The 27,856-nt window shown below is 34.0% G+C and overlaps 2 protein-coding genes across 2 annotated transcripts; one reads left to right on the top strand and one right to left on the bottom strand.

Moving 5' to 3' along the window:
* Positions 1 to 1,202: 1,202 nt before the first annotated feature.
* Positions 1,203 to 1,916, top strand: LOC136816861 (uncharacterized). The gene is made up of 2 exons (XM_067073189.1): positions 1,203 to 1,324; positions 1,646 to 1,916. The coding sequence occupies exons 1-2, from the start codon at positions 1,203 to 1,205 to the stop codon at positions 1,914 to 1,916; spliced, it is 393 nt and encodes a 130-aa protein (XP_066929290.1).
* Positions 1,917 to 23,511: 21,595 nt separating this feature from the next.
* Positions 23,512 to 24,450, bottom strand: LOC136816860 (uncharacterized). Its single transcript, XM_067073188.1, has 3 exons — positions 24,291 to 24,450; positions 23,841 to 23,999; positions 23,512 to 23,593 (listed from the first exon to the last, which is right to left on the bottom strand). The coding sequence occupies exons 1-3, from the start codon at positions 24,387 to 24,389 to the stop codon at positions 23,519 to 23,521; spliced, it is 333 nt and encodes a 110-aa protein (XP_066929289.1). The 5' UTR covers positions 24,390 to 24,450; the 3' UTR covers positions 23,512 to 23,518.
* Positions 24,451 to 27,856: the final 3,406 nt, after the last annotated feature.

Below are 27,856 nucleotides of genomic sequence, written 5' to 3'. Positions count from 1 at the left end.
ACAAAAGAGCCAATCTCGAGAAAAGCTAATACCTAAGTAATTGATAATGTGCTTATAAAAAAATAACGAATTTGGCCAGTTTTTCTGTAAAAACACGCCAAGCAACCAAAATTTCATGTCGAAACACACATATTCTTTAAAAGTAAGCCCTCCTGAGCAAAAAAAACTTCTATCTCACAAAAAAATTGAGTAATTTGACTAAGAACATTCATGTATGCTTATTAATAGTGATTCTTATAGATAAACATGCGTCTTTTGAGCCAACAAAATTTTTTTGCAAAAATCTGCTTAAGCCATCTTTTACCTACGATGGTACCCTACTTTCATGCAAAAAATCAGAAAAAATTAACGACCTAATTTTTCATAAAGTCCAAAATACCCGTTTTTTAGCCGTTTTTTAGCCTAAATTTGGCCAAAAAATTTTTTTTTGAAAATCGGGCTCCGTCACATTCGAGGGTTTATAGTTATGCATCTTTGTGCAAAAAATCAGAAAAAACTAACGAGCCAATCATGAGGAAAGCTAATAACGAACGAACGAACGAACGAACGAACGAACGAACGAACGAACGAACGAACGAACGAACGAACGAACGAACGAACGAACGAACGAACGAACGAACGAACGAACGAACGAACGAACGAACGAACGAACGAACGAACGAACGAACGAACGAACGAACGAACGAACGAACGAACGAACGAACGAACGAACGAACGAACGAACGACGAACGAACGAACGAACGAACGAACGAACGAACGAACGAACGAACGAACGAACGAACGAACGAACGAACGAACGAACGAACGAACGAACGAACGAACGAACGAACGAACGAACGACGAACGAACGAACGAACGAACGAACGAACGAACGAACGAACGAACGAACGAACGAACGAACGAAAAACGAACGAACGAACGAACGAACGAACGAACGAACGAACGAACGAACGAACGAACGAACGAACGAACGAACGAACGAACGAACGAACGAACGAACGAACGAACGTCATTTGGAAAAAGTTTAATTTTTCAAATACTACCTGTTCTTACCAAAAACCTTGATATTGCACCTTCTCCCTTTGTCATTGTGGTTTCACCTCTGTTGGCATTTATTAAGGACCAAATTCATGAAGCCAATAATTCACCACTCAACTTAAAGGCTTGTACGATTCAGGAAGAAAAAATGAAGAGCTATAACATGATATTTGGTACTCCAGAAAACTGGCTTCAAAACAGCACAGCCCAAAAATTTCTGAAGTCAACATTTGCTAGGAAAAATTTGGTTTGCTTGGTTGACGACGAGGTTCATAAAGTTACCTGGTGAGTGTTCTTTAGTAACCCTTCATAATTGATTTGTGTCGTTCCTCTTATGTTAATGATGTTGGTTCCACCTACCCTATACCAGACTACACTAGTCACATAAATAGATCTCTCATTAAGGAAAATAGAGATTTTTAGTATTTAATTAAAGCCCCAATGATGTCACTGCTAGATGAATTTATGACATTTTTTTCTCTGATGTTATCTCTAATAACTATTAAGGCTAAGCTGATAGCAGGAACTTGCATGAATCACTATGTGAGTCTTTTTACTGTTTGAATGAAAATAAAAGTCATAATTTGATTTCATTTTAATTTTTAGGAGAGCAGCATCCAAAAATTGTTTTGGCAAAACAGAATCTGCGTTTCGTGAATCGTTTTCTCGCATCTCAGAGTTGAGATCGATATGCAAACCAGACCTTCCTGTATTGGCCGTTAGTGCCACTGTCAATGCTGACCTAACGGAACTCATCATGAATAGCGTGGAACTTTCGAAACATCTGAAAATTGTTTCTGTTTGCAGTGATCGTCCAAACATTAAATTAAACATTATAAAGATTAAAGACAAAGAGGATTATGCTGGTTTAAGATGAACCAAACATCACATGGAGTCATTTCATTTTGACCCAATGACCCACTTTCTCACAATGGTGGCCAGTGTGGGGGGTCATGCTTCTACAGGCTCCTCAAATCATCGGCTTCGAGCAGTAAGATCAATATCAAGCCTTAAACAAGACTACCATGCCACATTACCCATCCTAGACAACACAACTTGGTGCAACACAAGTTTGGTCGTGAGACGGCACAGGCGGATTGACTGGTCTACGAGCTGAGCTGGGTGTTGGCTGAGCTGAGTTTACGAGGAGTTTTTGAATGAATCATTGTCCTCTGGTAAAATTCTGGACAGTACCTATGGTAAGAAATTTCAAAAATCAGCTTAAATGATCTCGACGTTTGGTATTTCTCACATGTTTCTACGGCCCTGGGGTAGATTGTTGATCCCCCAGGGGACCAATCCGCAATTGGAAAGCTGTTCCTGGGACAGACTTGTAAACTTTTAACATCACAGGCAAAAGTCATGCATTGAAAATGAGTAAAAACGAATTGCATTGAAAACAGAACACTTTTCGAAACTAGTCTCTTTTAACAAGGGATAGAGAAAGATATTCGTATGAAAAATGTTTAAGTATTCACAAACTTACTGAATTAAAATCTTTGAGAATTCACATTTTGTTTTTGGAGCCTTTGGAATGTGTGTGTTTACTTCGTCCAAGTTCCTTGCTTCGTCGCTGTCTGCAGGCAAAGAAAGATCAACGGTGGTTTGGGTTGAGGCCAGGTCTTTGAGTTCCCGAAGGTTGGTTAAGGCCAGTAGTTGTCGAATTTGGGTTGAGGCCAGGTCTTTGAGTTCCCGAAGGTTGGTTGAGGTCAGCAGTTGTCGAATTTGGGTTAAGGCCAGGTCTTTGAGTTCCCGAAGGTCGGTTGAGGCTAGCAGTTGTCGAATTTGGGTTGAGGCCAGGTCTTTGAGTTCCCAAAGATTGGTTGAAAACAATGTCCATTGTAAAATTAGAGTTGTCAGTTTTTCGCACTAGTAAAATATTGCTTTGTGCAACAATAATTTTATCGATAGGGTCCACCACTCTTTGAGGATGTCCGGTTAAGAGCTCAAACAGTTCAGGTTCTTCATTTAAGCTGCCAGCCCAGTTGTATACTGATTCCATAATTTCATTGGTCAAGAAAAACCGTTGGACTCTTCCTAAATGGGGGTGCTGTACTACAACCAATAAACTACTTTGGTGTAGTGTGGGTTCTATTGGAACCCTTTCTTTTCTCATTTGTTGTCTTGTTTTGACGATAGGAGTTGATGTTTTTGGGTTTAATTCGAATTCTTCATCGGAAAGATCGTTATCAATTTTTTTCCATTTTTTTGTCGAGAAATAAAGTTTTAATGATCGATACATTTTTTTATTGATAAAGTTTTGGATTCTTGATCAGTGATTTCGCTCGTATCCGGGCCAAGCAGTTTTTGTAAGTGCAAACTTAGGTAACCATTTCTTTTATTATATCTGTTAGGGGAAAACGCCTCTTTTAACTTTTGAAAAACATCTATGAGTTTTTCCTCCTTATCAAATTCATGTTTCCTCAGTCCTCCTCCATCGGATAGTTTCACAGTTAAATATTTATTCTTAGAATGATTAAAATCCCGCCATCCGAATTCGACTATTATTTTTTGTTTTTTCCTCTCCGTTCTACTTTCTCTGATGTTCTTTAGTCTCTCTTGTAGTTCTTTGTTTTTGGTTGTTTTTGTTTTGAATTTTTCCATTAATAGTCGTACATCAGCAATTCCAATGCCCATGGACACCCATTCAGATGTTGATAACAGCTTGAATGATTCAGCAGTAACCTAAAAGTGAATAAAATATTGAACTTAAAGGAGAGCTCAAATTTTAACAAGTTGAAAACATGATTGGACCTACCTGAAATTACGAGATCATTAAAATCATTTGCTTATGAAAATTATCATGTGCTTGTAAAAAAGTTCTTTTAAAGTAAAACGTCAATTAAGACCCAAACAAGTTTTTTCCAATGATTGAAAACGCAAAAATTAGTGCTGAGTCAGCAGAAAATTGCACTTTTTCAAGAACTTCAAATGAAATTTCGAAAATCTCGAGATCTATAAGTCTAAACGCAACAAACCATACCATTTTCTAATAGTACTCTTTCAAGGCTACCCAGTGAAGGGGTTGAAATTCCTTAAAAATGTAAAAGAAAAATGCTGACTTCAGCAGAAAAAGGCAAAAAACGGCAATTTCCACCTCTTTAAAGCACCATGACTCTGCACCAGATGGTCGAAACCTAACATCTGATCCCATTTTTTTCATCAGCACTTCGAGCTGAATCTGATGGACTTAACAGATTGTTCATTTGGAGACTTTCAAAAATCCATTTGTAAAGGGGGGACCCTTGATTGACCAAAAGACTCCCTTTTCGACCTAATTTCAGGCTTTTATCACGTATTCAGCCTGGGAACCATCTAAAAACATAATCTATAGGTTCATAGGAAGCTAAAAAACCATAGTTCCTTTTGTCCAGTAAAAGGCGGGATTTTGGCCCTTTTTTCCTGGACTAAATGACCCTCTAGTTTCATGCAAAAAATCAGAAAGTTCATATGACTGGATTTTTAGCAAATTCAAAAAAAAACCATTTTGGGCCAATTTGGGCCAAAATATGCCGAATGAGATCTTTTTTGAAAAACCCATTCACTGTCTGGGGTTTAAAGTCAGCTAATACTGTGCAAAAAAAACAATTTATAGGACCTCCAGGTATGAACCAAAGAGATTTCAGCATTAATTCAAAACAAGTTAAAAGAAAATGTTCAAAATCTTAAATTTCCCTTTTCCCTATAAAAGAGAATCTAAAATGCTTACCCTACTGTCTTGAATATTTTTCAAGACTTCATCCTTGTATCCTCTTGCGGTTAGGAATGCCAAAACCTATAAAAAAGTTTGAATTTTTTTTTAAAAATCATAATCAGGTTGTTTTACACCGACAATGGAGGTTCCATCAAACTTCATACCATGTCAGTTTTTAGGAGGAAGAGAGGGTGGTGAATAAGGTAAGTGTACTAAATGACGAGTGGATTTATCATACTATTTATTAATTTAGCGTGAAATTCCAATAGACAGGTCACATTATGTGGTCGGAATTCCAAACTGTGTCTTTTTTAGTTAAACAGAATTCCATAGCAAGTGCTATAAGTGCAAGTATAGTGCGGTCGTGGTAGATAAAAGCAGACTGTTTGTTGGAAAAAAAATAACATTAAGCTGAAACTTTCTCTAGACTTTCTTTAAACATGCATTGTCACTAAAAAAAATCGCCTGAAATCTGACCATGGGGTCACCCTTTTTTCGGTCATTATTTAATTTTCCCACAAAACCCTAAGGGGAGCTTTTTTTAAATTTTCAAAATCACTTTTGTCTTTTATCATTTATATCAAAAGCTCTCAAAATATATAGAAAACTTTTAAGGTTGTATAGCTATTTTAGCTATAGAGTTATTTGCAGTCAAAGTTGCAAAAAACTATGGAAAATGACGAAAATCACAAAAAAGAGCTGGAAAAAGCCAACTTTGATGACAAATATCTTTACTTAGGTAAGGACCGACAAATTTAATTTATTGTTCTACAGGCAGATTCTCGGTGACATTAAGGGCAGTCACCTGGCTTTCAAAAAAGATTTTGATGAGAAGTTTTTAACTTCAAAAAAATCAAATTTATTGTTAAAATATTTTTTTTCATTGATATATTCTTAATCTACATAGAATTTACAATTTTTTCGTGCCCAATATCACATATGAACAATTTTCTTTAGGTATTCAATTTGTGGAAATATTGCATAAATCTGGTTAAAATTCAGTTTTTTCCAAACCGCGCGGCTATTTTTGAAAAAAATGGCTTCAAAATTGCCATTGTGTGCAAAGCTAACCTTTGTTGTTATAGTTTTGTCAAGGGGGGGGGTCTAAATTTATTTTCAACTCTACATATTATGCCGGTTAAAAGCACTTTTTTCATCAATTGAAGTTATAAAATCCTATATATCTTTCACTTCTTGACGTAAAACAAAACCCCCCTCCACAAACTTTCATTCTTTAATGTAATTCCATTGAATTTGAATTGAAGGTTTCCTAAAAAAAATTGATATTAGCCGTGCGAAAACGATTCCAAGGTAAATTGCCAGTAAACTGTTGCCTGTAGGAGTTTAGTGACCAACTTTCCAGAACATATTCTTACGCAATGAGCAAACAAATGTTCATCAATAGAATAAACCATAGTTAACGAAAATATATAATTTCTAGTTGAAAATGTTTGAAAAATGAAAAATCCGCCCTTAATGCCACCGAGTTGTCAGTTTTAAATGGGCATGTCGGTTGGTATAATAGAAATATTTTTATTCACATTTCAGTAACACACTTATTCTTTTCAACATGATAATTTTACCCTGCTATGAAAAATTGCAAACACTCTATATAATACTTACTCTCAGGTGCTGAATAAACGGGGATAATAATATGTAATATAATAATTGTAATATGTATTTTTTTAGAAGGGGGTGTCCGTAATATAGGAGCATGTCCATAATAGGTACAAATGTTTAAGAGTGGTAGAAAAATACTGTTGCGTTTGAAAAATTCTATGCAGCACAACTTTTATGTTCTTCTTTTCTTACTTCTTACTGTAATAACGAAATGAAAGTGACACTTAAAAGAAAAAATGCAGGTACAAAAGAGTTTTATGACATTAGAAGGGTATCCTAAAAGTCATAATTGCATAATTTTTGTTCCACCTGAGTTTTAAAAACAACAGGGTATTTCCTTTGAAATAATGGGATTATAATTAAAAGTGTCTTTATATTGGTAGAATAGGGCACAGTTGTGTTATATTTTTGAACTCTCTTTCTTTCTCTTTCTCCCTTTTCCTGTCTAAAAGAATGTTTTTTAAATTGTTCTTCTTTTTTAAATGTCGGAGGAGAAAATATTAATAAAGGTTTTCGAAATTTCCATTTTATTTTTATTTTATTTTCTCAAAAAGAAACGTCGGCCGATCCGCAAGCCAAAAAATAAAAAAGTGTTCGCCTAAATATCAATTTTGGCAAACAATCACTTTGATTTTGGCGAATACTAATTTTGACAAAATTTGCCAAAATTAGTACTCACCAAAATAAGTTCCCTTAAAGGTAAGTCTTTTGTACGGACATTTTTCTTTCATGTCTCATGTCATAATTCAGTTCTTTATTAAGAAGAAAGAAAAGGTACACTGGAAAGTGCTGGTGCAAAAAGATGACTTTATTTGTGCACCAGAAGCATTGGAACATTCTGGTGCTATTCTTTCAAGTGCTGTATTTTTGCAACAACAGTTAAACACGCTCTCTCTGCTAACCTTATGAAAACTTACTGCACACTAAAAACCTTGCATCTGGAAAACACTGGAGCTTCCAGCGTACCGATAGGGTCCTAGAAAGGAGAAATATGAAAATGGCGCTGGATAGAATTGTTCAAATTATATTTTTATATCACTATTGAAAATTTCAAGTAATGCAAACTGATGCAAAAACATATAGAGCAATTTAAAAACTTTATGAAAGAGAGTAAAGACAAAAGCTTTAAGGTGGAAAAGCTTTTATTGGATTTTAAAGATACAAGTGAGGACAAAAACTTGTCAATATTCCCTGACTTATTGGTGGTGATGAGATAATGCTCTTTTCCCTCATTTCAGAGATATTCCCCTTGATACCGTAGATAGTCCTAAATCAGTCACCCCTTTTTAATTAGCAACTTTGAAAGTTAAAGAGCTAAACTTTGACTTTTCATCTTTCCACCTAAAATAAAAAGCTCACCAACAAAGAAAACAACCTTTCAAAAATAGGGGTGACAGAGAAGAGACTGGGGTGATGGAGGATTGCAATCAAAAATTGTGTGACATTTGAAAAAATGGTTAAAATAACTTTTGGTCATAACTTTTGCCATCCTACGTTACTTAAAAAGGACATGATGTCCTAAGATGTCCTAAATAAGTCACCCTAATATGTCCTAATTGAAATTAGGCAATCTTTCCTGCCTGAGATTGTAATTGCCGCCGCAGCGAGCCTAAAACAAGCGAGGATGGCATAGGTAGTTTCGCATGAGATAGCTGAAAAAGCATCTCGAAAAAATTCAGACATTGACTACCCAGAGTTGCAAAAGTTTGCCACATTAATTCGGAACTAACTCGGGACTAATATATATTGCTTTGATTGAGATCAATATGGGTAGCTTTGTTTTGAAATTTCAATAGAAATGGAGGGACGTTTATCAAATGATGGGATGGAAGATTTTGTTTCTATGCTATGGATTGGTTGTATAATCGTCAGCCGTGCAAAATTATTCGAATCTGATTGGTTTAGAGGAGTGCAATTAATCGTTCATTGCACTATTACCACTTTTTGCACTCTTCGGCGGGGGGTCACTTTTGTCCCCTTATTCTTTTCTCTCCCAAGTCCTGTGTCAGAGACTTTTTTTTACTATATAATAAAAAACAAAGACTTTTTTTTTCTTCAATATAAAAAAGAACAAAGAAATTTTACGTTACAATAGCTTCTTTTAATTGAAAACAAAGAAAAATTACACTGCAATGTTTTCTTTTTAAACAAAAGAAAAAAAGGAGGTTTTCGAATGTATTTACTGACGATTACCTCGGAATCGTATGTTTTGTCGTGCAATTAACGATTAATCACTCGTAACAAAGGAGAAAATAACGTAATTTGCACTCGTCCTTCGGACTCGTGCAAATTACTATTTTCTCCTTTGTTACTCGTGATTAATCGTTAATTGCACTCCAAACCATACGATTACTAGTACTAATTCTTTATTTCTTAGAATAGATGGATTAATTTTAAACATTACATGGCTCTTCAATTTGAGAAGAGTTAAGTACTGTAGCTCTAAGTGAAGCTAAATTTGTTTGTTTTTGTACAAATCTAAAGTGTCCTACAAGTAAAATCAGTACTGCTGTATATGGTGTTTCAGGAAATAGACCAGAGAGATACAGATAAGAGGTATTTAATTTGCATTTCTTACTAGGGGTTTTCTGTTATAGCTTCTTGTCAATGTGTAATTGATACGTAAAATCAATCTAATAAACCATACCATCATTCTGTGTGTAAGAGTAAGTGCAACAATAGACCAAACTGTCTTAATATAACTAATCGAACAGGTTTTTAGTCAAACTTTGTCGAAATTAATCGAACTTTGTCACCTGCTGATTGAAGTATGATTAAGTTTGGTGTATAATTGAACTGAAATCGAATCCTCACAAATTTTTCCAATATCGTGGCGCAATTAATCGAACCTTCTAATTCATTGTCGAATTTGTCGAACATCTTCTCTTTTCGAACTTAATCTAACTAATCAAACTTTTGTCGCTCGATAAGTTTGATTATAAGGTCGCTTGGTTCATTAATCGAACTGTTTGATTTTTTAAAGACAGTCTTGGATAGATATATAATCGATTGATTAAAAAAGTGATGATTTCAGTCCAGAATTGAATTTTTCGATTGTCAAAATAATCAAAACTAATTGAACGCAATCGAATATGTACTAGTTATCGCATGATTTCGAGTGCAATACGAGAAATATTTTACGAGTTCCGAGATTTTTCCGTAATATTTTTCCGAGCCTTTAGGCGAGGAAAAATATCGGTAAAATCTCGGAACGAGTAAAATATCGAGTATTGCACGAGAAGTCATGTGATAACTAATTTATTGTCGACTCAAAAAAATTGTCCTCTTTTTGTTTCAAAACTTACTTCCGCCTTCTTCTGATTCTGTGTAGTTTCGAATGTTTTTATTCGAAAATCTAATTCGAACGTTAGATTCGAACAAAAACATTCGATAACTTCCCGCTGAAAATATTCACACAAAAACAAAACTTTTCGATCATTTTCGATCCAGAAGTTTTGTTTTGAAAAGTTGCAGATTTTTCAGAGATGTATTTGAAAGTTTCTAGATTGATAATTCAAAATGCAAATGATGTACAGTATTGTTTCGATGGAGAAGAAACCCTCCATCATTGGATTAATCAGATTGATAACATTCAGTCTTTTTCTATTTTTTTGTTTCGATGACATATGCATATGGCCATGGGAAAGAATAGCAGAGGAAAGGAGTCCCACGATGGAAATGTATGCTTGTAATAATGGTTAAAGAACAACATTTTTTCAACAGCAAAACAATTCGGATACTTTCTTGATTATTGTCAAGCTCTAAATGTTTCGAATTTCAGAAGGAAGATGTAATGATTGTTGAGTTGAAAAGTCAAGGACGTACGTTGTTGTCGAGAACGAGAATTAGGAGAGAACTTTTATAAAAATCACTCGTCATTTGGTTTAATACAAGACATTACACTTCCCTTGTTATGTTATGAGAAATTTTATTGGCCAACATTCAAGAATCTCAAGTTATTTTTGTATGCATTGATAAAAAACTGTTTGGTTACCACACGGACAAATTTGCCAAAAGTTGAAAATATTTGGGTGGTGTCAAGTAGTTTTATAATTTCTTAGTTCATCAGATTTGATTTTAGTGTCTTTTATGGAAGAACTCCAAAGTAAAAGTTAATCTGAACATATTTTTGTTGCGGTTTTCCCTTTGATTCCCAAGTCAGTTTCTCCGAAAGTCAGTTCTTTTCGGCTGTTTTGTTTTGATTTTTATCCCGCCGCTTACCCAGTCCCCCAAAAGTCAACGCGGTCATATTTCCAGACTAAAGAAATATGAAATATCGCAAATATCTCGATGCTCTCGACCAATCAAAACGCTGATATTTTTTTGGGTCGGCAATAATAAAAATAAATTTTGTTAAATTGCAATATATATCAAACATACGTAATCGAGTTCCAATTGAACTAAAATAACAATCAAAACAATCGAAATTTATTTAGATCAGAATTTTTTTGTAAATTTCAATTGGTTAGATTGTGTTAAATGAATTTACAGCGGTATTGACTTAACATGGCAATGTCAATCGAACCATAGGAATATAATTTAGTTCAGAATTTTTTTCTTTGTAAGTTTTAATTGGTTGGATTGTGTTCGGCAATCGAACTCCAATCTTTCAATTGCGTTCAAATGATTTTAATTTTTTAATGTATATATTGCTATTGTTCGATTGACATCGTAATGTTCAGTAAATACCGCTGTAAATCGATATTTATTGATTTTCAATAGAATCACTTACATATATATATCAACTACCTACTGCCAATGAGGATTACATTTCATTTCCCTGGTACACTAACCTTGTCTAAGAAGTTATTGTCTTTGAATTTGTTATACAATTTTCACTTGCTTTTTTGTTTTAGTTTTGGGTGACTGGAAATGTATTTCACAATTGTTAACTGCTATAAAAGCAATGTTATAACAGCTTCAAATCATAATATATATAGTCTGTGTATAGAGATATCTATCCAGATGAGCTTGAACTCAAAATTGAGCACTCTGGTAATCATGCTTCTTTTTTAAACCTGGATATTACCATCAAAGACGGGATATTTATTTATAAGTTGTTTGATAAACGGGATGCATTTCCTTTTTCCATAGTCCGAATGCCACATAAAGATAGCAACTTGCCAGAATCGATTTTTTATTCTTCTTTTGTTGGTGAACTTCTCAGGATTGCTCGTTCTACGTTACTTTTCGAGGACTTGAAAGTTAAAGCCAAAGTTTTTATTCAAAGAATGCGATGTCAAGGTGCTGAAAACGCAAAGTTAGATTGCAGTCTTCGACGGGTTATAGTTCGTCATTTTTCAGAATTTTCAAGATTTCAACTCTCTCAGGATTCACTCGTTCGCCAGCTCTTGCGGTGAGCGGTCACGGTGTACGGGGCTTCGAACCGGGTTATAGTCCGATTTTTTAAATTCTCATTCTTTCCCCACTCTTTCCATCTTATTCTTTGAACTGTAAAATGTGTGTGAGAGCCACAGGGTTGGATAGTGGCAATCCAATCCCAGTTCCTTCTCTTCTAGTATGCTTTCTTCAACGTTGTGGCAGAAACGTGTCAAAGGTGTGGCAACTTTGTCTAGTAGAAAGTATACTTCTTTTCTCATTGTAATTTTAGTTTCTTCGGCTGGTTCCGTGGTTTTTACGTTTTAGATTATTTTATATTATTGCGCGCGTTTTATACTTTCAATAAACACATCTTTTTACTATCTTTTATCTGTGGTGGTGTCTAATTAACACTGCTTGGCCTACCTACACAACCCTATTTCCATCATATAGGAGGATATTTTCACAAATGGCCGAAATCCTGTGTAGGTCGAAAACTGAGGAACAGATAATGAACTGCTATGAAACATCTGATAAAAAATTGTTTCTTCAATGCAGGTGATATTGTTATGTGTCAAGTGATCGGGATTCCCATGGGAATCGATCCGGCGCCATTTTGGGCTAATCTTTTCCTCTACCAATACGAACAAAGGTATATGAGCAGGGTCATTGAGGAAAATAAGGTTAAGGCTCGCCATTTTCATTCGACTAAAAGATTCATTGATGATTTGTGTGCGATCAATGACGGTAACTTGTTTCAGTCTGTGTATAGAGATATCTATCCAGATGAGCTTGAACTCAAAATTGAGCACTCTAGTAATCATGCTTCTTTTTTAAACCTGGATATTACCATCAAAGACGGGATATTTATTTATAAGTTGTTTGATAAACGGGATGCATTTCCTTTTTCCATAGTCCGAATGCCACATAAAGATAGCAACTTGCCAGAATCGATTTTTTATTCTTCTTTTGTTGGTGAACTTCTCAGGATTGCTCGTTCTACGTTACTTTTCGAGGACTTGAAAGTTAAAGCCAAAGTTTTTATACAAAGAATGCGATGTCAAGGTGCTGAAAACGCAAAGTTAGATTACAGTCTTCGACGGGGTATAGTTCGTCATTTTTCAGAATTTTCAAGATTTCAACTCTCTCAAGATTCACTCGTTCGCCAGCTCTTGCGGTGAGCGGTCACGGTGTACGGGGGCTTCGAACCGGGTTATAGTCCGACTTTTTTAAATTCTCATTCTTTTCCCACTCTTTCCATCTTCTTCTTTGAACTGTAAAATGTGTGTGAGAGCCACAGGGTTGGATAGTGGCGATCCAATCCCAGTTCCTTCCCATCTAGTATGCTTTCTACAACGTTGTGGCAGAAACGTGGCAAAGGTGTGGCAACTTTGTCTAGTAGAAAGTACACTTCTTTTTTCATTGTTATTTTAGTTTCTTCGGCTGGTTCCGTGGAGTTTAAGTTTTAGTTTATTTTATATTTGCGCGCGTTACATACTTTCCCTAAACACATCTTTTTACATCTTTTTATCTGTGGTGGTGTCTAGCTAACACTGCTTGGCCTACCTACACAACCCTATTTCCATCATATAGGAGGATATTTTCACAAATGGCCGAAATCCTGTGTAGGTCGAAAACTGAGGAACAGATAATGTGTTTTTTTGAAATATTTTTTGACTCATATTGAGTTACTTCTTTCCATCTTAACTCATATTGAGTTACTTTCTTCCTTAAAGTCATTTTAGATCACTAGTTTTACATTGACGGATTTCTATGTCATCATATTTTCCTTTTCCACTCCAACCTGATTGATTTTCTGTGAATGTTCATTCTAGATTTTTGTTGTATTTGTATTGTCTTTTTGTTTTGTGGGTTTTTGTCTTTATTGTTTCCATTTTGAGTAGTTGAAGGTTTTATACTTCTAGACTATATATATATATATATAGTGAAGATATGTAATATCTGTCATTTTAGAAAAAGAAAAGTATTGATATATAAATAACTCAAACTGATAAAAACGAAAAAAGTTAAGAATATTTTTGTTAATTGTGTGTATTTACGATTTTTTTGGTATTTTTTATTTTTTAATCATTCCGAAACAGAGGGTAATTTAGCAAAAAGTTAAAGGGAATTTTTTAAATAGTGGTATGTGAAAGAAAAACCTAATCCAAATAAAGATAGAAGAAAAGTAATAGTGGAGAAACAATGAATTGCAAAAAACTTTTTTGATAAACACACTTCCGTAAGTTCATCAAAATACAAAAGCAAACACATCAAATAAATTAAAAAAAAAAAAAAAAAATAAACAAAACAAAACCCGAAGTCCCAGACTTGTGACTGGCATAGTGACTTTCCACGTGTTTAAGGGCCCACACTCAGTCGCCTTCGGAAAACATAGTAGAAAAAGGAACTGACCAGCAGCTTCCAAATAAATAACAGACAACAAACAGACACTACAACAAACACAATCTTACATAAAAATAGAAAAAATCACACAAAAACTGAAAAGAATAGAATCGTAAGTTGGCCGAGAACCCGGTTCGGCGTGCCGCGACGGGAGAACTGCACAGGGCAAAGAAAAGTAGGAAATGTGAAGTAGGAAATGTCAAAGACTATATATAATATCTGTCATTTTAGAAGAAGAAAAGTATTGATATATAAATAACTCAAACTGATAAAAACGAAAAAAGTTAAGAATATTTTTGTTAATTGTGTGTATTTACGATTTTTTTGGTATTTTTTATTTTTTATTTTTTAATCATTCCGAAACAGAGGGTAATTTAGCAAAAAGTTAAAGGGAATTTAAATAGTGGTATGTGAAAGAAAAACCTAATCCAAATGAAGATAGAAGAAAAGTAATAGTGGAGAAACAATGAATTGCAAAAAACTTTTTTGATAAACACACTTCCGTAAGTTCATCAAAATACATACAAAATGGGGACAAATACAAAAGCAAACCCTTAAGGAAAAATCAGCAGTAAACTTCTAAGTACACAATCAGTAAATTTTTTTGTCTCAATTGTGTACTACTTACGTACTCCTGTGTACTTCAAAAAATCTAGTACACAGTGTACTGAAATGAGTAAACAATACAGTACGTAAATGAGACAGTAAACTGTGTACTTGTTTACTTGCTGTGTACTTCAAAAAATCTAGTACACAGTGTACTGAAATGAGTAAACAATACAGTACGTAAATGAGACAGTCAACTGTGTACTTGTTTACTTGCTGTGTACTTCAAAAAATCTAGTACACAGTGTACTGAAATGAGTAAACAATACAGTACGTAAATGAGACAGTCAACTGTGTACTGACCCATTTCAGTACACTTACAGTACACTTGTAGTACACATTGCAGTACATTTCATTGCTTACGCTGAGCCAGTAAACAAGCTGTAAACATTAGTACACATCAGTACACACGACAAATCATGTTTTTCTTTACACTTTTTGCGGCTTTACCATGGTCCATCCCAGAAAATTTTTCTAGCCTTGTGGTAGTCGAAAATTTCGATGAAAATTCATGTACTTTTGCAAAATGCATCGGAAATTCCACTCTTTTTTGCCTTTTTTAATTCAATTGCCTCGGAAATTCATACATGTTCTTCTCTCACCTTCGAAATTAGAAACTTTTACTCTCGGAAATCCTGTGTCATCTGCCCCCTGTTACAGACAAATTCTGGAATGGCCCAAATTAAGCAGTAGCTGTCAGGCCTCCTACTTCCTATTAACTATTATGCACATTTAAACATTAGAAAGAAAGCAAGGGAATAAAAATATATAATGGATATTAAGATTGACAGAGAAGTTATCCCTGAATATTGATATTACCATCCTATAAACATACTACATACTACATTCTATAAACAGACTAAGCCTACAAGCTGCTAAAAACTGGAATTATATATATACAAGTATATTTTTTAATAAATAAGACTGCAAGAATATTTCTAAATAAATGGGAATGACCAAAAATATACGCAAAACTACCTTATACCTTTATCTTTCTTTCTGTCATTCACCATTGGAAATGGCAGTGATGGCTAATGATAACAAAACTGGAATTTAAATTTGAATACTGTAAGCCGCTTACCCTGCCAAAAATTATGGCTGGACTAAAAAAAGCCAGCCTCCATTTGCGCGCGGGTAGATGTTATATCGGATGGCCAATCGTCACCTTGTTTTCTTTCCTATCTCTTATCCTATTTTTCTCTTTTCTGACTGTCTGAGTTTCTGAGACTTAGTTTCTCATTTCTGACTGAGTTTTCATACCTGTCAATCATTTGTCCATCAATTTCGACCAGTCTCATTTTCGCACCGAGTGGGATTCGAACCACCACCAAAGAAAGACCTTCGAATTCGGAAGCCAGCGCTCTATCAGTTGAGCCATCACCGCACAGCAAACCACGCAATTCATAACATATTATATCGAACTGGCAAAAGACGGGGGTAATATTATTATAATATGGGTAACAGTACCCCTTTTTTAAACCTGACTGAAATTCGAGCCGTTACTAGCAACCCTGCGGGGCCCAAGGCGCCGAGTATGCACCCGGCACAGTGACAAGCCGTTACTAGCAACCCTGACCCTACCTAACCCCCGGAAAAGTGACTATCAGCGATCCGTGGATAAAAAAATAAAATAAAAAAATGAAGGTGACTATTGGCCATCCGATATAAGAGCATCCCGCGCTGGCATCGCACTTTTTGGTTTCAATCCTTTTTGCTGGGAAAAAAGATTACGTCATACTTGAAAAAAATTGGCTGGTAAAAAATTATCGGCTAAGGTTTCTACGCCCCTCTACGGCGCATCGTCGTTGTCACTTGGCTCCTCTTGATGTTTTCCATTTTTCTTTTTGCCTTTTGGTCCTCTCTGCGCACACAATCCAACTAAATATATAAAATCAAAACACTGAATAAAAATCAGAAATGTAGCCGCGTCCTTGCCTTAAAAAACTTATCAGAGGGGTTGCGTGCAGCCTAGTTACTTTGTTGCCTTGGCGTTTTTTGTTTCTTTCGCCCGCCTGCGTACCGCCCACGGGCGGTCTTTATTAGCTATACTCTAAAAGAACAAACAAACCCCACATGATTCTTTTGCCGAAAAACCTTCGATTCAATATGGCGGATCAATTTCTCATGAATTTTTGGTAATGGAAAAGCCATAAAATCCGAAAGTATCTTTGCAATCTTTCTGATATCTACAGAAAACTTACAACTTACTAAGGTAAATTTATATTAAGATTCCATTGTGCTTATTAATTGAGCCAAAGAAGATCTATTTTCTTTACATAAGTGAAGAACATCACTAAGACTTACGACTTCTACGTGCAGTGCCACACTTTGAATTGATTTGCCTTGTGACCTCTCCTTTCTTGACCCCATATTTCTTCTTGCATAACTCTACGTAAGAAATGAAATTCACTCTATTTTAGTATTACAGTCTTTGCATTTTTCTTCTGGTGGTCACTAATAACTATGAATGACCATTGGGCTCCAGTTAAAGTCTGTTACAGGGGGGCTGGACGACAGCAGAATTCCAAGGCAAAATGTTTTTTTGAAATTCCTGAATATGCTATACAAAATAGTCTATACAAAATCAAATTTTTGGTGGAAAATGTGGAATTTCCGATACTTTTTTCAAAATTTGACAAATCATGTGGAGTTTCCAAGCAAGGGTCGAATAGAAAATTGACTAGCGGAATTTTTTTCCAATATTTACAGATGTTCCAACATACCTTGCAAATCTTTAATGATCAAAGGATCCAATGGATTGGTATGAATACCAGTGAAGTTGTCAACTGCGCCTAAAGCTGATGAACTTCATCAGTAGAAATAATGTAAGTTTTTATTTGTCCAAAATTTTATTTTATCACTTTAACTTCCTTAACCAGAATTTTAAGAATCTGACATCTTAATCTAATTTTTACTTCATGTTTTGACCAATCGTCCCAAGTTAGAGCAGTTGAGCACGGTATCAAATTCTTTCCTTAAGGTACTTGAAAATATTGAAAATGATATTAAAAGGGATCTTCCATTGATACAAAAACATGTCAGAAGGCAAGAAAGTGGGACATTAAGTCAGCAAATATTGCCAAAAATAGCAATTTTCTTTATAGGGACATGAAGTAGTGACAAAATTTGTAAATAAACCGTATCACTACAAACCTGAAAAATAATTAAAATCTAATTAAATTTAATTAAGTAATTAAAATCTATTTAATTTCTAATTAATTTCAAAGACAAATTAAATAGGTAACTATTTAATTTTTTACCTAAACGAAAAACGTTATTAATTTTTTTAAACCTTATATAATCTTGATGTTAAAAAAATTGGAGAAAATTTAACTTTGTGAAAAAAAGAAAAGTAGAAATATGTCAATATTAAAATCGAGATTTTTCACTATTAAAATCAGATGCAATTTTGAAAAATGAAAAGCTTCTTAATTTAGGATTAAAAAACAATTAAATTACGTGTCTGATAACTATATAATTTAATCATTGAAAGATGAATATTTTCAGTTTAATTTCATTATTAATGTTGCCTTATATTGTAATATATTTTGAGAGATGAAAAGCTTTTTAATTTAGGATTCAAAAACTATTAAATTACGTGTCTGATAACTATATAATTTAATCATTGAAAGATGAATATTTTCAGTTTAATTTCATTATTAATTTTGCCTTATATTGTAAATATATTTTGAGAGATGAAAAGCTTTTTAATTTAGGATTCAAAAACTATTAAATTACGTGTCTGATAACTATATAATTTAATAATGGAAAGATGATTATTTTCAGTTTAATTTCATTATTAATTTTGCTTTATATTGTAATATATTTTGAGAGTTGAAAAGCTTTTTAATTTAGGATTCAAAAACTATTAAATTACGTGTCTGATAACTATATAATTTAATAGTGGAAAGATGATTATTTAAGATTCAAAAACTATTAAATTACGTGTCTGATAACTATATAATTTAATCATTGAAAGATGATTATTTTCAGTTTAATTCCATTATTAATCTTGCATTATATTGTAATATATTTTGAGAGATGAAAAGCTTTTTAATTTAGGATTCAAAAACTATTAAATTACATGTCTGATAACTATATAACTTAATCATTGAAAGATGATTATTTTCAGTTTAATTCCATTATTAATCTTGCATTATATTGTAATATATTTTGAGAGATGAAAAGCTTTTTAATTTAGGATTCAAAAGCTAATAAATTATGAGTGTAAATTTAACTGTATAATTCAGTTATGGAAAGGTACTATTTATTTAATCTCGGGTATTATTGTGGAAGAAAAAGCTTATTAATTTGAAGTCAAAAACTATTAAATTACACGCCCGACAACTATATAATCTGATAATTCAATTATGGGAAGCTTGATGTTTTTGGTTTAGATTTCCACCTCTTCATTTTATTTTAACAGTGATTTGTTGCTTGAAATACTTCCAAATTTGATATAATGTAGTGGTGTTAATACAATTAAAATAAAACCTTGATATAGATTTGTTTACAATGTTTCACAATATTTAAATTCCATATCGTAACCCTGATAAAATTTAAAATATATCAATGCAAAGTGTAAAGGAAAAAACAAAGTAATGCTGGAAATTTTAGATTCTTTTTAAAAATCAAGTTGAATTATTAATTAATCTAAACCCTAGAATACAAATTTTTCTTCGAATTTACGAATCAAAGTACCAACCTTTTCGTTTTGCGTAATTGATGAATTGGTCCATTGAGTTTAAAGCCCCGAAGGAGCTAGAGTAGAGTCTTTTCGATGGGAAATGAAGCCACTTAATTTTCCATCCAGAACGTCCGCGCGTGGTTTTCACACAAATGCCGGACTGAAAGTAAAATCTATCGCTAGATTTCGAAAAATATAGTACTCAAAAACAAAGAAACCATTAGATCCAATCTGTTGTCATGAGCGCAGCGTGTTCTGGGGGCGTTCTGGATAGGAAATTAAGTGGCTTCACTTTTTCTTTTTGTCTTCTACTCTAGCCCTTCGGGCTTTAAACTCAATGAATTGGTCTTTCACATTCGCCCCGGGCGTTTATTGAATATTTCCCCGCTATAAGGGGAAATATTAGTTAAAAAGGCATTTCTCCGATCCTTGGCTACTTACGCCCTTTTTGCGCCCTTAAAGGGGCGGCAATCCGCCACCACATTGCGAAGTTTGTTTTTGTTTTCATTTGCCTTAGTTATTCAGACAAAATCGCACGGATTTACCTTGATGTTACGCGCATGTTTTTGAGTAATCAAGACACGAATAATTCAGATCAAAATAGAAGATGGACGAAAATTCACTCTTGGCTTTTTAAACTCTTTTCTGACGAACAAAAAACATACAATTTTCATCTAATTGGCGACCAATAATTACATGAAATGTGAGGCTAACACTTCAACTGTAATCATCAGTAATTTCAAGAGTTTTTCATCATTGATTACAAAGATATCCATGGATTACCTCTTCCGAATACCAAACCAACCAACTTAAAGATTTCAGAGACATTTGCTTGACACGAAGAAAACGCTACACCCATAACTTTGGACATTAAATGATTGGTAAAATGGTATTAACATTCTATTGAGATGTGAAACTGGTTCAAGTTGAAGAATTGATGAGAAAAATGGGCAGTACGAGAAATACTTTTGCTTTGAAATACAAACTCTTATATGGACAATGACCAATGTCTCTGGAACAAGTTATATGAGATTTGTTTACCGTGTGACCTCAAAACAAAGTCTTTAATTCTTGGTTCTTACATTCATGAGGTCAGAGGTTTTGTGGATTTTCTAAACTTTTGAAACTTGTGTGATTGTTTTGGTACGTGTTTTGGTTGTTTTCCTGACTAAAGACACTTTTGAATGTGTGATTGTTTTCTCTGACTAGAGATACTGTGAGCGTGTATTTAATAAACATATTGCATCTTGGCTTTTAATGCAGGAATTGTCAGTCGAACCCACTGGGTGAAAACATAATACGATCTGACGAAAATGCAATCTCAAAATCGTAAGGACTGCGTTCGTCTAAGGACTGGGGATGACAACAAAGTTGCGTGATTGTGTTTATGAATAGGGCGCCGTATCAGTTTTTATCTTTCTGGCGCACAACAAGATTCTTGTTGTGAAATTTTCCGCGCCGCGGGAGGACTATTTTCCTCAGATGTATAATTTTCAAATGCCTTCAGAGGTTTACCGTGCACGTAAGAAAATTATGAACAGCTGTTATCAGGTTACCTTCAGCTGAAACAAAATGATAGCTTTTTTCTGAGAAAGGAAGATAATTTTTTGTGCCTTCCACCAGTTTGTTTTGATTTTTTGTCCTGTCAAAAGTCACGTGATATTTTTATCTCGATCACTCCGCTCAACTGGAAATTCCCCTATGCACCCTAAAAGTAATCGAGTTTTAGAAAAATAATAACAAACCGTGTTATGTGGTGGCGGATTGCCCCTTTAATAACGCCCACGCCTCTCCCGATCGATTTGTGCAGTGAGGCGGAACTCTTGTCTATAGTGTAAAACCTTTAGTCAGGATTAATCAATGTGCGATTTTTATTGAGGAAATTTAACTCACCATGTGGTGCATGTTCTGGACTGTTTTGGTTGTCAACTCGGTCAGACAGCTTTAAAAGTGACTTTCAGGGATCTTTTTCCTAAGGATTTTTGAAATTTTTGGATGCAATATTCTTTTTCTTTTTTTTTTTTTTTCTCCTAAAAGTGCCATACAGTGTGCTGGTGATTAAGGAAGCATTGATCACCAACAGTGTGAGTAAACAACAGTGCTTGATCACTAAAGAGGTACGCGGCAAAAATATAAACCTTGTCTGCTTGAGCAGATTGATTTACATTCTCGACAAAGAGGTCGATAAAACAGACCTTGACTGCTTGTTGAGCAGATTGATTATTTACACTCTCGACAAAGAAGTCGATAGAAAAACTATTGTCCGATATTTCGTACACGGCAAAAATATAAACCTTGTCTGCTTGAGCAGATTCATTTACATTCTCGACAAATAAAAGAAGTCGATAGAAAAACTATTGTCCGATATTTCAGGTTGACATATATTCTTGACAAAGAGGTCGATAGAATAAAGCATCTCTTCTTAAAGAAGTCATTGCCAAAAAAATAACAAAACGGTCACAATGCAATTGTTTGACCTTTGCCTTTATGATTCCAATAAAAACTGCTGATTTGGCCTATCCCATTTGTGCTGGTTTCATTGATTTTTAACAAACTTAGCTTTACTGTTCTTTTGTTATACATTTTTTAATATACATTATATACATATATATAAATATTAATATACATTTTGTGCTTAATCTGAGGTTTACATTCAGTGTAATTTTTAAAACACATGACTACAATAATATGCAACGTTCCTCACTTTGACATTTTCTTGTTATGAACCCTCGTTACGCTCTTTCCATGAAATTTGAGTTAAGCCTAAGCTTGTTCTTATTTTTTCTATTGTCTAGAATAATAGACCTATTGTTTCAGTCTAAGCCTGATTGTTCTTATAAAAAAAGAGTGTATGCTGTTAACCCTTTCAGTACCGAGCCCTTTTTTCTATTTTTTTAGCCTACACTTTTTTATAAGCGTATCGTAATGCCCGAAGTTTTTATCATCTTATCCTGGAGATGAGCTTACTTTTTTAAATACAGTAGAGTCTCCATAACTCGAACCTCTATTACTCGAACGTCTCCTTAACTCGAACAAATTCGTTGGCAGCATGAAAATCTCCTAATAAACTCATATAAAAAAACCTCCATATATCGAATGTTCCCCTTTTTTGGCTCCATAACTCCAATTTTGTTTTCCTTTCTTGAACTTGAAAATTATAAGCATTAAATAATAAATAATTCGAAAGTTACTGAAGTACGGCGCATTTTTAAGGCTTCACTTTTTCTTGCCTGAGAAAGGTTGGAGATTGAAACTCAATGAGTCCATCTGCAAGTGTAAGGGGGAAATATTTAGTCGCATTTGTGCGAATCTTGTTGTATTTTAGGAGGGGCGTTCATTTTTAGGTGACGTGCGTTGATTTTTATGTGGTCAATTAACTGGTAGGAATTTTCGACAAAAAGCTATATATTCAAGAATGTTATCTATTGCTGCATTTCACTGCAGCAGCGTGGTTGCTCGACTTAAGTTTGGAGCAAACACAAGGGAGCAAATCAAACACTAAAATTATTCGGTAATTTTTTGTCTATTTGGTTGAATGAAAACTGAATTGTGTAACTAATTCTAACTTAGGCGGCACCTTTCCAAATATCCTGGAATATCCAAATAATTAGCCACTGAGCAGGATAGGGTAGGGCAAAATGACTCAATTGTTGAAAATTAAAATGACCAATTTCTTTAGTTAAATAATCTCAATACTGATAACAACCTCGTACCCCAGGCTAGGCCCCTGATTCCGACTTTTTTATTGACGAAACCAAAACGTCACGGGAGGAGGTTGAAGGTTGAACTGAAATAAGATAATCTTTTTTATTTATTTTTAGATCGAACAGTAATGAAGAAGCGTAACTGAAAGCGAAGTGAAGGAAGTATTGCCTTAGTATTTATTTTATTAAGGAAAATAAGGAAAATTCAAGCATTATAAATGAAGATGATAAAATGATTCCTCATGCTTTGCTTTTGAGAGACATTTTTATTTTTTTTCGGTCAAAAAGCTTTTGCAGTGAGAATTTTTGCTAAACAGGTTGCTTTATTTTGTAGCTTTTTGAGTGCATGCGGCATTTCAGTACGAGAATTTATTTCAAATTTCAATAACTTTTATTATTATAACTTTTATTAACTTTTATTACATAAATAAAGCAAAAAAGTTCTACAATTCATCATTTTCATCAAACAAAATTTGCAAATGGCCAGTGGTTTTGAGGTAAGATACCCAATCGTTGATCTAAATAAAGATTAAAAATAAATATGGTAACTTTACTCTGAGGGGGTTTCTAGTGGGGGAGTACGGGAGTGCAGAGATACCGAATACACCGCTTTTTCATAGAAATACCGAATACCGATCAAAAATAGACCTAATACCGACCAACCCGTACGCCCTCTTTGCTAAGGGCATTAAATTATGGAAGTAATAGAAATTGAAGAAATTTTTCTAATGTTTTATCCAATGTTTTATCCAAAAAAGTACTTACTCTGTAGGTCTTCATCACGCAAGCTTCTGGGTTTGACCTGCTCATCACCCTTCGTTTAATGTACGAATTAAACCTTTCAAAATAGAACATCCACTTTGTATGGATTGGGCCATCTATCAATCCTTCAGCGATATGGAGTAGCAAATGAAATGAAACAACCTACAATAATTGAAAAATTTAAATAAATCAAAGGTAAAATTTAATAGAAAAAAATTGCATTTGAGACCATCTCACTATATTTTTTAACCTGAGAACAATAGAAATTCTATTGGTGGAATGGATGTATGGCAGGCAGGGGTGCTTTAGAAATTGGCATTAGTTTTTCCAAAAAGATTAACAACATGGACGCAGTTTGATGGGCTAAAAATACATACTTTCGTTGTAATTTCCTTAAATGACTGTTAGTCTCTTAAAGATATTCTTAATGTTAATGGAAAATTTTTTACGTACCAGTAACGATAACGGAAAATCTCGCTCCATGTAAGCCAAAGCCTCGGTAACCTCATTTTGGATATCATCTACTCTCCTAACGTCAACTGTTTCAGCCATTAAACTGTTAAGGGCATTAAGCAACTTTGACAATGTATTTGCTTGTCTTGGAGATAAGAAACCCTCGATAGCTTCTTGAATTATATTTTGTTTCACAAGCTGTGGATAAGAATATATTACATGTTAGGTTAAGTCTTTTTCGTGAAATTTTACTGTAATGACCCAACTTTAATTTCAATTCTTGGAATAAGAATAAGAATTTAAATTTACCTGTAGCCAGTCATGCGATTTGAGGATCGGGTTTTCCTTTTCAAATATTGAGTAAACTCTCATTTTCAATTTTTGTTTTTTCTACAAACAAAATAGAAATCTATAAATGTAATTCCCATTTTTTATGAAAATGTTGCCATTGGATTTGGATTTCTATATACAGTAACAATAATTAACACTTACCACGGCTCTGTATATTTTACCATCGGCGATTTTCATTTCCTCTTTACTTAGTTGATAAATGGCGTCATCGTGTAAATCTAATGAATATAATGGTAGTGGGGGCGTTCGGCATTTCGGAATTGCGGAAATCGACCCTTTTTTATCTTCGGAATTTCGGAAATCGGGCAAAATTTCTTCGTTTTTTTTTTTTTTCGGAATGCTAAATTGTTTCGGTATCGGAAATCCATGAATTTTTCCTTCAGAATCTCGGCATTATGAAGTTTTTATCCTCTTTGTTCGGAACTCATACATGATGAAAATCAAATTTGATGAAAAATTAGTCAAAACGAAGAAAAAATACCCAAAAAAATCGGTTTACTTACTTTTATGTTCAGCATCATCAGTTAAAAACTTTTCTAATGTTCCAGTGTGACGGTTACCAAGAAATTTAACAACGTGTTTAATGACATTAGTGATGGTATGCATAGGATCGGGTGTAACCTGCTTGATCATATCAAAATCCTAAGTAGAGATACATTATATTTTTAAAGGGAATTTGTAAACCAGATGTGAATGTACTAACTTGTGGATTTGTTTCCTGTTAATCATTTGTTACACAACACAATTTCAAATTTGAAGGGCCAGAATTTCTAATAAAAGAATTAATTTTGAATTCCCTACTTTTAAACTATCAAATTCACAACCACCATGGAAACCAGTGCTACGTAGAAGCATCTGTTTTTCTTGCACTGTTTTACACTTAACGTACGCGTCTTTGAACTTTTTGTAGTCATCTTTGGTGTAATAACCTGGGTGCATGTTCTCTTCCCCAACACAAGTATCTTTAAAATCTGAAATTATTTCAATTCATCCCGGGTAAAATGTGATGAATAATGATATCAGTAATGTTTTTCATTTCGAAAATAATGAGTTATGAATGAAAAGAGCACAACGCCAATCTAAAATCAATTCGAGAATTTGTAACTTTTACAGAAAGAATATCTGAATAAAAAGAAATAATGTTCCGTACCAGGATCGGTTCTTAAAGGATGGTCTTTCGGTAAGAACCTTCTAAACAAATAGACAATTTTCTTGGAAGATTCCACACGAGTGCCTAAAACAAGTGTATTATTGATTTTATTATTAATTGTATTATTATTGTATTATCAAATTTTCGTGAATCTCTGAAAAACTTGAATGCGAATATCAACAAAAAATATCAAAATAAGACAATTTCTAGAACTACATACATAATCTAGGGCTATTCTAGTTCGGTACGGAAATAAATACTATATCAGCTTTGAAGCTTTTTCAGAGTTTAGGTTGCGATAGAGGAAATATGTATCCGCATTTTTGCAGCTCTTGTTTTTCAAAACAAACAAATACCTGTAACATCACACCATATACACGCTGAATAGGCTCCAGAACCAGACAAGTTGAAAATTTTATTGATTCCCGGATAGTCCAAAATGAATCGACGTATGTTGACTTCAAGCTTAAACCAATCTCCTCTATTAAAACAAAGATGATGTTATATATTCAGAAAACTTAGTAATCATAAAAATAAGACATCCTGTACAATCAACGGTTTGAGAGGTCCAAAAAAATAATATTAGAATATAAAGATAATAAACGGATCCAATTTACGACCAGAACAGTTTTTTATATATGAAACGACATACTTGGCTTCTGTTATACCTGAAAGCATCGTAGGTTAGCATCCCATTGGTACTTTCTATATCTTTAATCATTATCTTCAGGAAGGGACGGATGTTTGGAGTTTCTTTACCCATTGAGCTTGAAGGGATAATACCTAAAACCGAAAATAAGTGAATGTCATGGTCGAGCTTTTTGTTTAATACATCCCGTGAAAGCAAACTTTTGAGTTCTATTTGGGGGGACTTATATAACAACAGCGATAATTATTAAATTTTTAATCATAAGAGTTATAATTAGTCAAGTTTAATAATTGAATTTTTTTAATTCCTACCTGTCAGTAAAAGATTTTCTCTTCTAGATCGTAGCGTACGTGGTAAATTTTCAATGGCAAAAATAATCGGCCACATCGAATACTTAGATTTCATACTGAATGGGTTTAGGCCGTCAGTGTTCATGATCAACTGGATCGTTCGTGGAGATCTTCTTGCGTCATTCCAGGATCTACTTTCGTGTACATCAGAAACAACCGACTTCTCCCTAATTTGTAGAGAAACAATAGGTTTGCAAGGTTTATACACTTTTCCATCACAAGGGAAATCTTTTTCTAAATTCTAAGGGTAAAAATTGACCAAATTGTAATAACATCTAAATGTATAATATACTTGCAAAGTGAGATTTTTCAATAAAGACACCCTCTCTGAGAAAGGTGGCACCCCTCAACAATTCACTAACTAAAACAAACATCAACGAACAATTATTTGCATGATTTTGAAAATTGATGAATACTACTCACATAATATTAGCATGATCTTGAACAAGTTTTGAAAGCTTTGCATCGGAGAATATTCGAACAAGTCTGTCTTTAAGAGGCATATAGTAAAATACGCGACGTGGATTCCCAGATGGAGTGTAGCGAGGCTCGTTGCATACAGGACATTTTTGACAATTCTCGTATTTACCAAAATACCAAATACAATCTTTCACGCAAACATGATGAGATTCGATTGTTGATAAGAATGGGGTTATCATCTTCATAGCCTCCTTAAAGCATTTGGGATATGAATTACCCTCCGGAAAGATCTTTTTTTTCATCTGAAGCTGTTTTCCAAGAGCATTTTTGCTTATATTCGGAGTCGTTGCAAACCAATATAAATCATTCGCCAGGAGCTCAAGTAATGACGATGGTAAATTTTCGTGAACATTCTTGGACAGTTCTGAATCTGGTGGTGGTACCTGATGCGCACCTATATAGAATAAACTAGTCAACTTCTTATGTATTAAATTAAATGCGAGGCTCTCAAAAGTCATTAAATTATGGAAGTAATAGAAATTGAAGAAATTTTTCTAATGTTTTATCCAATGATGAGATTCGATTGTTGATAAGAATGGGGTTATCATCTTCATAGCCTCCTGAATCTGGTGGTGGTACCTGATGC

This window comes from Clytia hemisphaerica, unplaced genomic scaffold (genome assembly GCF_902728285.1).
Source record: "Clytia hemisphaerica strain Z4C2 unplaced genomic scaffold, Clytia hemisphaerica genome assembly, whole genome shotgun sequence".
In the NCBI taxonomy this organism is placed as follows: domain Eukaryota; kingdom Metazoa; phylum Cnidaria; class Hydrozoa; order Leptothecata; family Clytiidae; genus Clytia; species Clytia hemisphaerica.
Note: the sequence above shows the minus strand (reverse complement) of the source record. Positions and strands in the feature narration are given on the sequence as shown.

Bases quoted from the DNA above. Each gene is read 5' to 3' on its own strand.
- LOC136816861 (XM_067073189.1), top strand. From the start codon at position 1,203: ATGATATTTGGTACTCCAGAAAACTGGCTTCAAAACAGCACAGCCCAA. The intron at 1,325-1,645 runs GTGAGTGTTCTT...TTTAATTTTTAG, and splicing joins GAGGTTCATAAAGTTACCTG to GAGAGCAGCATCCAAAAATT.
- LOC136816860 (XM_067073188.1), bottom strand. From the start codon at position 24,389: ATGGCTGAAACAGTTGACGTTAGGAGAGTAGATGATATCCAAAATGAG. The intron at 24,000-24,290 runs GTACGTAAAAAA...CAATTATTGTAG, and splicing joins ATTTTCCGTTATCGTTACTG to GTTGTTTCATTTCATTTGCT. The intron at 23,594-23,840 runs GTAAGTACTTTT...ATCTTTATTTAG, and splicing joins GCGTGATGAAGACCTACAGA to ATCAACGATTGGGTATCTTA.